The sequence below is a fragment of the Pan troglodytes genome, chromosome 19, assembly GCF_028858775.2.
Source record: "Pan troglodytes isolate AG18354 chromosome 19, NHGRI_mPanTro3-v2.0_pri, whole genome shotgun sequence".
NCBI lineage: Eukaryota > Metazoa > Chordata > Mammalia > Primates > Hominidae > Pan > Pan troglodytes.
In genome coordinates, this window is record NC_072417.2 from 74,997,260 (window position 1) to 75,009,643 (window position 12,384).

The 12,384-nt window shown below is 35.7% G+C and overlaps 1 protein-coding gene across 11 annotated transcripts in view; it reads right to left on the minus strand.

Annotated features, from left to right (window-relative positions):
* Positions 1-12,384, minus strand: part of BRIP1 (BRCA1 interacting helicase 1) — a 183,653-nt gene that overhangs the window by 156,494 nt on the left and 14,775 nt on the right. For all 11 annotated transcript variants that reach the window (XM_063799129.1, XM_063799127.1, XM_063799125.1 and 8 more), the window contains one exon: positions 10,639-10,758. In XM_063799129.1, the coding sequence (XP_063655199.1) occupies positions 10,639-10,758 (120 nt within the window). The remainder of the gene's footprint in view (positions 1-10,638; positions 10,759-12,384) is intronic.

Sequence of the window (12,384 nt, forward strand, 5' to 3'; positions counted from 1 at the left end):
CTGCATTAAGTCACCTGTATTTAACAATACTGTCATACCCTCTTAGGTATAAGGATCTGAGTAAAAATCGTAAGCTACAAGAAACAGTGGTGAATCATACATCTACTTAACTATGGCCATTTTTTTCATTCATTTATTCAACAAATAATACAAGTAGCTACTAGGTGCAGGCTCTGTGCCAGATGCTGGTTATAAAAAACTGAAAAAAAGAGACATTACACTTGTCCTTATGGTCAGTCTGGTAATGAGACAAACAAAACAAAAAACAGTTAAACCTACAAATAAATAAATAATTATAAATTTGGGTAAGCATTGTAAATGCTTACATTTGGTGTTGAGACACTAAAAAAGGGACGAATCTTGAATAAATAACCTGCATGGTAATGCATATAATATGGCCTGTAACAGTATAAAAATGAACTGTCATCAAAAAGTCATCTGGAAGAGTTTATTCAGAGACAGAATAGTGAGGTGGTTTAGAGGATCAATTCCAGAGCCAGACTGCCTGGGTTTTAATCCAGCTTCTACTCACCAGGTTTGTGACATGAACAAGTTATTCAAATACTCTGTGGCTCAGTTTCCTCAGGTATAATTGGGGAAAATATAAATACCTTCCTGATAGGGTTGTTATAAAGATTGAGTTAAATTCTTTTATTTTGAAAACTGTCAAACCCAAAGAAAAGTTAAAAGAACATGACAATAAGCATCAACTCACATGAACCTGTATTTGCCAGGTGAATTAATATTTCTAAAGTGCTTAGCAGAGTGTCTGGCACATAACACAGTAAGCACCAGTATCAGCATATATATGCAGTTATGTTAAATAGCTATTTTAAATAAAAGTAAATTAAAACCATAAAGTAAAAGAAAGAAGGGTAGGAAGGAAGGAAATAAAAATGGGGTATGGGAGGAAGAAAAAGGAAAAAAAATAGCCTAAGGATCGCCCCAGTGTTAACACTTTGTAAGAAGGTCAACAGCGCACTCTGCTGGACCCAAGTGTCTTCCACACACCAGGCCCAAGTTATGAATTAAAATAATATGCTACTGCTACATTAAATCAAATATAATTACTTTAATTAAAGTATATAAAGAATGTTAGCATTTATTTAATGAATAAATAAAAAGCAGGTATAAGCATAAGAATATATCTGAAGACAACCCTGGCTATTGTGAGGATTTACTAAAAAAATGAACAGAATATAAATAAATCTAGAGAAAATGATTACGAATGATAGAACAAAGTAATATCAAAACGTTAACATACTATTCTAAAAAACAATGTTTTTCTTAACTATATTTTGACCATGTGGAGACAGATGCTTCACTAGAACTTTGACATATGAATTGTCAGATTAAGAAAATAAATCTGAACTGTAAGGAAAGGGATCAAGCAGGGGACACCAGAAAGTTAATTATATAAGAAAAGGTACTGACACTATTTTCCTACTTGAAAAGAGGGTTAGGAGACTAGAAATGATAGAAAAATAAAGAGACAACAATCTAATTCTCCAATCCACTAGGTGGAAACTAAATGATTTTCATAAAAACTAAGAAAATTTGAAGAACCTAAAAAGTTTAATGTCAAATTCAGGGGAAAACAGAAATCATCAAACTAATTTATCATTTAATTTATGGAAGAAGGTTTGTCAAAAGTAATGCAACTGCAGATTTGAAAAACGTGAAGACTAAGACACACCTTTGCAGGGATAAGAGAATTAAACCATTAATTTATGAATCCAAATAAATATTTCTATTTAAAAAATACTGTACTCCCTAGTATCATATAATAAAAAGCAAGATAGGAAAAGCGTCCTTAGAATTTAAAGGTGTTAGAATTCAATTAGATATAACGTATCTCCTGACCTCGTGATCCGCCCGCCTCAGCCTCCCAAAGTGCTGGGATTATAGGAGTGAGCCACCATCCTGGCTAACACGGTGAAACCCTGTCTCTACTAAAATATAAAAAATTAGCTGGGCGTGGTGATGGGCGCCTGTAGTCCCAGCTACTTGGGAGGCTGAGGCAGGAGAACGGTGTGAACCCAGGAGGCGGAACTTGCAATGAGCCGATCGCGCCACTGCACTCCAGCCTGGGCGACAGAGCGAGACTCCCTCTCAAAAAATAAATAAATAAATAAATAAATAAAGTATCATTAAATCTAGTCCCACATTCTTTTTCCTTCCATATGAAGGAGCTGGTTTTGACAAAAAAGTTACTTACCCAAGTCTATCAATTTACCTTATTCAAGATTATTACAAGGTCTAGATTAAAATACAACAGATAAAATGTGAGGCATTTTGGTCTGAAGAAAAAAGCAAAAATAAAAATAAAATATAAAAAAAAGTGAGGCATATGATCTGTCAGCATAAGAAAAGTTCTAATATATGGACTACTTTTTTTTCAATTACTTTATCCAAAAGTTTTGGCAATAAACTCATTTCAAAAGCTGCTGTATAATAAATATTAAAACTTACGACATTAATACACATGAAACTATTTTTCTTCTACTTTTCATGAAACCACCTATCCCCAAATCTACAGAAAATACTTTTATGATTTATAATAAGTCACTTTGCAAAGACTAAGAAATGTTACAGCAGAAACCAAAGTAATTTCCTACAAGGAAAAATATTTACTCCCCTATGACACCCCAAAATCCCATTTTTTAAATAAATTACCTCTACTCATATCCCCATTATTTTTTCTTATATTACATTCATGGAAATAATTAGTCCTTGTTCTCTGAAAACCTAGATGTATTATTTAATGCTAGAAATCCATGAGAAATTTCCTAAAAATTTACTTAACATACAAAAAGGAGAAACATTCATGCTCACTAAAACTATACATTTTATAATAATTATATTTCTATTATAAGTACTTATCCTTTTTTATGTTAGGAAGAAAAAAATAAAGTTGAAAATACAAATCATTTTACCTATGTATTTTTGGGTTTTTTTTTCCCATAACCTTTCAGAAAGCACGTAAAATTACTTTATACATCATGTTTTTCATCATAGACTACCATGAAAAGAAACAAATATTAGAGCTCAACCATATGTTCTTTGCATTGCAAAAGTGCTTTGATGTCTGTTAAATTTACTTTATGCATGTTTAATTAGTATGACATATATCTCTTACATCTTCTTGCAAACAAAAATTCAGTGTCACACTAGTGAAATGTTATCATTTGAGGGACTAGATTTAATTGAGAGATTTAACTTGTTCAAGAAGTTTTCAGACTTATGAGAAATTGTCAGAGGCCTATATCTTAATGTTATGAGTAATAAATCACCCACTTATGAAAAATTATTCCATTTCTAGAGATATGTAGAGTTATACCACCTAAAGCCAAGGAAGAAAATATGCAATTTCTAGCTTAAAAATAAAACAGATATAAAGATACAGATATACAATTATAGATACAGCTATATTTTACCAATGAGCAGACCATAATCAATGATCAACATATATCAGCATACTACATAACCAAAAGGAGAAATCAATCAAAGCATTAGGCTTAAAATTAAGGTACTCAACCAAGGGCACAGTAGATGTGCTTATGGTCAAGCGGTTTAGACTCAAAAGATTTCAGCCATAAACATCTTCAACAGATATCAAAAGAATTTTTGGCCAGATTCCGTGGCTCACGCCTGTAATCCCAGCATTTTGGGAGGCCGAGGCAAACAGATCACCCGAGGTCAGGCGTTCGAGGCCAGCCTGGCCAACATGGTGAAGCCTCATCTTTACTAAAAATACAAAAATGAGCTGGGCGTGGTGTCAGGTGCTACTCGAGAGGCTGATTTAGGAGAATCACTTGAACCCAGGAGGCAGAAGTTGCAGTGAGCCGAGATCGCCCACTGCACTCCATCCTGGGTGACAGGGGAGACTCCGTCTCAAAAAAAAAAAAAAAAAGAAAAGGAATTTTCTACTAAACTCTAAACCTAACTCCTCAAAATTTATAATGTTGATCAGTATTATCAACAATAACATTAATAATAGCTTTCAGCAGCATTTAAAAATAAGAACTACAAGGCCAGGTGCAGTAGCTCACACCTATAATCCTGGCACTTTGGGAGGCCAAGGCAGGTGGATCGCTTAAGCCCAGGAGTTTGAGAGCAGCTTAGGCAACATAGCGAAACCGTGTCTCTAAAAAAGTTAACTAAATAAATAAAATGAAAATAAGAACTACATATTACTCCAAGCAACCTACAGATTCAATGTAATCCCTATCAAAATACCAATAACATTCTTTACAGGAATAGAAAGAACAATCCTAAGATTCATATGGAACCACAAAGACCCTGAATAGCCAAAGTAATAGTATGCAAAAAGAAAACTGTAGGCACCACGCTATGTACTACACAAAGCTATAGTAACCAAAACAGAATGGTATTAGTATAAAAATAGACACATAGACCAATGGAACAGAATAGAGAACCGAGAAGTAAATCCAGGTATTTACAGTTGACTGATTTTCAACAAAGATGCCAAGAACACATATCGGGGAAAGGACTCCCTCTTCAATAAATGGTGCTGAGAACACTGGATGTCCATATGCAAAAGGAAAAAACTAGATCCCTCTCACCATCTACAAAAACCAACTCAAAATAGATTAAAGACTTAAACATAAGACCCAAAACTATAAGACTACTAGAAGAAAACATAGGGCAAAAGCTTCAGGACACTGATCTAGGCAGATTTTATGGGTAAGAATTCAAAAGTACAGGCAACAAAAACAAAAATAGACAAATAGGACAGTATCAAACTAAAAAGCTTCTGCACAGCAAAGGAAACAACAGAGTATAGAGACAACCTGTAGAATGGGAGAAAATATTTCCAAACTATTCATCTGAGAAGGGACTACTATCCAGAATATACAAGGAACTCAACAGCAAAAAAAAAAAAATCTGATTTTAAAATAGGCAAAGGGTGTGAATAAACATTTCTCAAAAGATACATAAAGCCAACAAGAACATGAAAAAATGCTGAACATCACTAATCATCAGGGAAATATAAATCAAAAGCACAATAAGATATCATCTCACCCAGTTAGAATGGCTTACTATCGAAAAGACAAAAAAAAAAAATAACAAATGTTAGTGACGATGTGGAGAAAAAGAAACTCATATACTATTAGTGGAAATGTAAATTAGTACAGACATTATGGAAAACAGCAATGGAGGCTTCTCAAAAACCTAAAAATATTACTACCATATAATCATATAATCCAGCAATCCTACTACTATTTATCCAAAGGAAAGAAAATCTAGAGTACAGTAGCATGATCATATCTCACCACAGTCTGAAACTCCTAGAGTCAAGTGATCGCCCATGCCTCAGCCTCCCAAGTAGCTAGGACTGCAGGCACGTACCACCACGCCTGGCTAATTTTTTAAAAAATTTTGTACAGAGGGGGTTCTCGCTATGTTGCCAGGGCTGGTCTCAAACTCCTGGCCTGAGTGATTCTCCTACCTGAGCCTTCCAAAGTGTTGGGATTACTGGTGTGAGCCACCACACCCAGCCAACACCATCTTTATTGCAGCGCTATTCATAATAGACAAGGAGTTGGCATCAACCTAAATGTCCATCAACAGATGAATGGATAAAGAAAATGTGACACATATACACAATGGAATATTATTCAGCCATAAAAAAATATTGAAACCTTGTTATTTGCAGCAACATGGGTAAGCCTGGAAGATATTAAGTGAAATAAGTCAGGCATAGGCAGGTAAGTAATGTATGTTCTTACTCATATGTAGGAGCTAAAAAAAATGAGCTCATAGAAGTAGAGTAAATTTGGTTATCAGAGGTTAGGAAGGGGTGAGGGGAGGGGAGGATAAGGAGAGGTGGGTTTACAAATTCATAACTACAGCTAGATTGGAGAAACAGGAGGAATAAGTTCTGGTATTCTATAGCACTCTAGGGTAAATATGGTTAACAATAATTTCTTACATATTTTCAAAAAGCTGTAAGAGAGAATTCTGAATATTCGCAACACAAAGAAATGACAAATGTTTGAGGCGATGGATATGTTAATTACTCTGATTTGATCATTACACATCATATACATGTATGAAAATTATCACACTGAATCCCATAAGTATGTATAATTATTATGTGTCAACAAAAATAAATAAAAAATAAAGATCAGAACTACAAATATGTAATATTATTAGTCGGTATTATATAGAATCTTTTATCAGCAGCAGCTAAAGGTAAGAACTACAAATATGTATCCATCTGCTGCTGTTACTACTACTACCGCTGCTGCTACTTCTACTACCACTTGGCGCTTAAACTCTAAGGTATGCCAGATACTCTCAGCACTGTATAGATATCAACTTGTTTAATCCTCCTAACGGCCCCATGAGATAGGTACTATTACTAACCCCATTTAACAAATAGCTAAACATAATACCAAGAGTTTAAAAAATCAAGGTTATACAGTTAATAAAGAGTAGAGCTATGATTAAAATCCAAGCAGTCTCAAGATATGAAAATAACCTAAGTGTCTGTCAATGGATGAATAAAGAAATTGTGGTGTGTATGTGTATGTCAATGGAATATTAGCCCTAAAAAAGATCCTGCTATTTGTGACAACATGGATGAACCTGGAGGGAGGACATTATGCAAAGTGAAATATGTCAGATGTAGGAGGAAAAATACTACATGATCTCACTTATACGTGGAATCTAAAAAAGTCAAATACATAGAAACAGAAATCAGAACAATGGTTACTGGGGCAGGGAGGTGGGGGATTTGAGGAGATGTTGATCAAAGAGTAAAAAGTTGAATCTACATAGGATGAATCAAGTCTAGAGATCTAATGAACAGCATCATGACAACAGTTAATAATACTATATTCTAGGCTGGATATTTCGATATTGGCTTTAAAAATTTCAGGTGTTCTCAACACACACACACACACAAAAGGTAACTATGTAAGGAGATGAATATGTTAATTAGCTTGTGATATGATCTGGAAGTGTGTCCCCTCCAACTCTCATGCTGAAATGTGATCCCCCAAGTTGGAGGTGGGGCCTAGTGTAAAGTGCTTGGGTCATCAATGGCTGGTGCCCTCCTCACAGTAATGAGTTGAGTTCTTGCTCTGAGGTCACACGAGATCTGGTTATTTAAAAGAGTGTGGAACCTCCTCTGCTCTCTCCTCTGTCCTCTCTTTCCATGTGACAAGTTTGCTCTCTCTTTGTCTTCTGGCATGCTTGTAAGCTTCTTGAGGCCCTCACCAGAAGCAGATGCTGACACCATGCTTCCTGTACAGCCTACAGAACTGTGAGTGAAAATAAACCTCTTTTCTTTATAAATTGCCCAGCCTCTGGTATTCCTTTATAACAATTCAAACAGACTATCACAGCTTGGCTGTAGTAATAATTTCACTATGTATATATATATTAAAACATCGTGTTTTACACCTAAAATATATATAATTTTTATTTTATGTATTTATTTTTTATTTTTTTTTAGAGACAGGGTCTCGCTCTGTCACCCAGACTGGAGTACAGTGGTTCAATCATAGTTCAATACAGCCTCAATCTTCTGGCTCAAGGGATCCCCCTCCCTCAGCCTCCTGAGTAGCTAGGACTACAAGTACACACCACCACACACAGCTATTTTTTTTCTTCTATTCTTTATAAAGACAGGGTCTCGTTATGTTGCCCAGGTTGGTCTTGAACTCCTGACCTCAAGCAATCCTCTCACCTTGGCCTCCCAAAGTGCTGAGATTATAGGCATGAGCCATGATGCCTGGCCCAATCTTTATTTAAAAATTAAGATCAGGCAGTATGTGTCCAAAGTCCATTCTCTTAACCAATAAAAACAAAACAAGCCAGGTGCAGTGATTCATGCCTATAATCCCAAAACTCTGGGAGGCCCAGGCAAGAGGATCACTGGAGGCCATGAGTTTGAGACCAACCTGGGCAACACAGTGAGACCTCATCTCTACAAAAAATAAAAATAAAAAATTAGCTGGGCATGGTGTTGCACAGCTGTAGTCCTTGCTACTCAGGAGGCTGGGGTTGGAGGATCACTTGAGCCTGGGATTTTGAGGTTACAGTGGGCTATGATCACACCACTGCGTTACAACATGGGCAACACATTGAGACCCTGTGTCTACAAATAAAGCAAACAAAAACAATTCCCAAGAAAAAAAAAAATCTTAATCACGGCTGACTCTATACTTGATTTGTTTATCCGTGAGCTTCTACATATTTCTTTCCTTATCTTGGTGTTAGAACCCTATTTAGGTGGCTCCAGGACTGCAAAGAGGCATTTTAGAGAGAATATAAAATAAAGTGATTAGGGCATTTGCCAGAACATGAGAATGCCTAGGCAGGATTTAGCTCTACTATTTACTAGCTTTGTGATCTTAGGCCAGTTTCTTCCTTCTCAGAGTTTCCTCATCTGTACAATGGGAATACCAATATACCTGCTTCATAATCATTGTAAGAACTCAGTAACATTCAACAAATAAATATTTATTAGACAACTAATATGCACCATATGCTGTTCTAGGCATGAGGGACACACATGAAAAAGACTGACATTACATCGTAATAGGACAGACAAATAATAAACAAGTAATCAAGTAATTTCAGATAATAGTAAGCCCATGAAGGAAAGGAAAGAAAATGAATGAGAAAACATTGTGGCAGAGCTCAACATATAGCTTACATTATAATGATGTTGATGATTATTGCAATGTAACAGAAGAAGCTTCTAGATAATTTCTCCAACTATTAATATAAAGCTTCAGTGAAGATCAACAAAACACAAATTAAATGTACAGTAACTGAAAACAAATCTGTGGTTTCCTGGGAATGGGGGGACAGGGCAGAAAAAAGGTCCATCAGTCTATCTTGCACTTAGGATGGACCTTTTCTAGGCATCATTTTGCAATATCATGCACTGGTCATTTAAATAATATTTAGTTCGCTGAGTTTAAGTTCATTGAGTTTTACAGATCTTACAAATGTTGACACATTTCATTATATAAATATAAAAAGTCATATTCTGTAATATCACCAATTTCATCAGAAAAGTCTGTAGTTATCACAAAGCTGCCAAGCTCAGAGTATATACAAATTTTTTAAAATTCTGATTTTTACTTGAAAGCTCAAATTTCATCTGGCTCATTTTATCATAAAGAATTACCATGGTTAGTATATCATTCACTCTTTTTCAAGCAAAAATGATGTTCCATGACAAAAAGTGGCTAGTCAGCTCACAATCCAAACTATCCTACAGGCGCTTCTCCCCAGGACATCCATCCTGCTTCTGTATGCAAAAGTGTTTTATGAGTTCTATTCATTTCTTCAGACAGAATGTTAAAAACCTAAACGGCTGAGATTAAATAAAATTAGTAATTTTTACTGCTTCATCAAAGACATTCTTAAATGAAACTGGTTTTTTTCAAAACTGTGATCTAATGATGCTGGAAAACTATTATTAACATAGGTTGGGTTGAGGCCAAGGTGGGCGGATCACGAGGTCAGAAGATCGAGACCATCCTGGCTAACGTGGTGAAACCCCGTCTCTACTAAAAATACAAAAAATTAGCCAGGCGTGGTGGCAGGCGCCTGTAGTCCCAACTACTTGGGAGGTTGAGGCAGGAGAATGGCATGAACCCGGGAGGCGGAGCTTGCAGTGGGCGGAGATCACACCACCGCACTTCCAGCCTGGGCGACAGAGTGATACTCCGTCTCAAAAAAAAATTAAAATAAATAAATTTTTAAAATTATATACATATAGAGAGAGAGAGAGAAAAAAAGAGAGAGAGAGAAAGAGAGAGAGAGAGAGGTTGGAGCCAATACCTTGATTTCTGCTAAGGCACCAACAGTTTTACCCATTCTTGCTTTTGCGCCACCAGTACAAATGTCAAGACAATCCAAAAGGCAATAACGTATTTTTTCCTTTTTTTTTTTTGAGACAGGGTCTCACTCTGTCATCCAGGCTGGAGTGCAGTGGTGCAATCTTGGCTCAGTGCAACCTTTGCCTCCTGGGCTCAAGCCATCCTCCCACCTCAGCCTCCCAAGTAGCTGGGACTACAAGTGTGCACCACAACACCCGCTAATTTTTGTATTTTTTGTAGAAACAGGGTTTCGCCATGTTGCCCAGGCTGGTTTCAAACTCGTGAACTCAAGTGATCCACCCGCCTTGGCCTCCCAAAGTGCTGGGATTACAGGCGTGAGCCACCACGCCTGGCCTACAACATCTTAATATTATTACAAAAATAATTTTCACCTCACAGATCACTCTCCAAAAAAATCTCAATATCTAGAACTCCTTGGACTACTCCTTGAGAACTGTTGCCCTAAGAATCCTGAAAGAACTGTAAGGAGTTGGAGAATTTACAAACATTAAAATACAGAACAGAAAAAAATGACTTTCAGATCTCTCTCTAGTCCAATTCTCTTATTTTATAAATAAGGAAACGAGGCATAGAGAGAATAGGCTTTGCCATCTCACACATTAGTAACAGAGATGTGACAGCATTGAGGACTTCTGAGTGGGTTGCTACTGTCCTTTGTATTATACTATTGTTCCTCTTTTGTCAAAAATTGGTTTAGAAAATTCCATATCTTCCTTCTTTAAAACTGAACAATGGCATTAATACATACTTTCTGTGGCGAAAAGGAGTTTATCTTTTCCAGTGGAGAGTTGAGTTTTACAGTCTTTCCTGAATCAACTTTTGTATCCAAATTGTGTACTTCTGTTCCAAAGCAATGACGTTTTCTAATCTGTAAACACAGAACCAAAATGAAGTTTAAGGTGAACTAGAAGTTTAACTGGCTAGTTGTTCTCAAAGGCCAAAACAGCTCTATGTATTTTTTTCCTGCATCCAAAAAAAGACTATTTCTAACAGGCAATAATAAAACAAATTTTAAAAATGCAAATAAGCACCTCATTACAACACTTAAAGGAAACAGAACATAGTAGTGACTCATGAATCTTAGCCAAACTATCTTTAATTAGTGATGTATCAAAATTAGAGTATTGTAAAATGAACTTCTCATAAAATAGTCCCATCATATGGACATCAAATATAGCAATATTGGAAAGTCCAATCTTATATCTAATTGGAAAATAAAAGTAAATCAAAATTTAAGCATAATTCTACATTGAAAAGAACTCAGAATAAAACTTTTAATGTAAACAGTCATGATTTCCTACAGGATGGAATAAATTACTCGATTACTATTATCACTGTTACTTACTAGATATTTGATAAACCAAGTTGCCTTTGATTAAATTTCTTTTATAAATACCACTAAGTTTTCTTTCCAAACTGTATCCATGCTTCTCCTATTTGTGAAAAATCTATTCACTATATAATTGGGGAGAAAAGCATTTCTATTGATAATCTCATTCCCGCCAAAAATGAAATGAGAACCAGTGAAGTGAGGGAATAAATGTTTTATGTTGAGCCCTACCTGATGACATGCAAATCTATGAATACATTTTGTCGGGGGGAAATCTCTATAGGTTCACACCTCATTTGTCATTGGTACTTTGATAAAAATAAACTAGTTCATTCTATTTCTAAAAACAAGGCTGAATTATAGAAATTTATAAAGACTGTAAGTGGAACAGTTAAACTACATAAGACTTCAAGAACCTTGAGTATACTCAATTAAAAGTACCCAGTTACTTACCTACAAATAACATCCTAATTAATAATTTTTTTATTTTATGTTTTTATTTATTTATTTTTTAGAGACAGGGTCTTGCTCTGTCACCAAGGTTGAAGCATAATTGCATGATCTTAGCTCACCACAGCCTTCAACTCCTAGGCTTGAGCAATCCTCCTACCTCAGCCTCCCAAGTAGCTGGAAAGTAGTCTGTAGGGCTACATGTCTGATGAGCCTGTAGGGCTCATGCCACCACACCCGGCTCTTTTTTTAACTTTTTTGTGGAGACAGGAGCCTTGCTATGTCACCCAGGCTGGTCTCAAACTGCTGGACTCAAGAGATCCTCCCACCTCAGCCTCCCAGAGTGCTGGGATTACAGTCGTGAGCCACTGTATTCAGCCTAATAATTATCTTTTTTATTTGTAACTAAATCTATTAAAATCCCAGCCTTCCTATCTCACTGCCATGAATTCTGAGAAAATATTGTGTTCATCTGCATCCAAATTTCATTTAAAATATCTGGTAATTCAAGCCTTTTAGTAATTTTTAGAAATAAATATACATATTTTATCATGTATCAATCTTAAAAACTCAGTAAGAATACATCTTGTCATTACATTAAAACTATCAATTCCAAAATATCCGTAACACGAATAATCATATCAAAGGTATTTTAGCCAAAAGAAAATGCTATTTTAAGATAAAAACAATGGAGGAGTTAAAAAGTACAAAGTA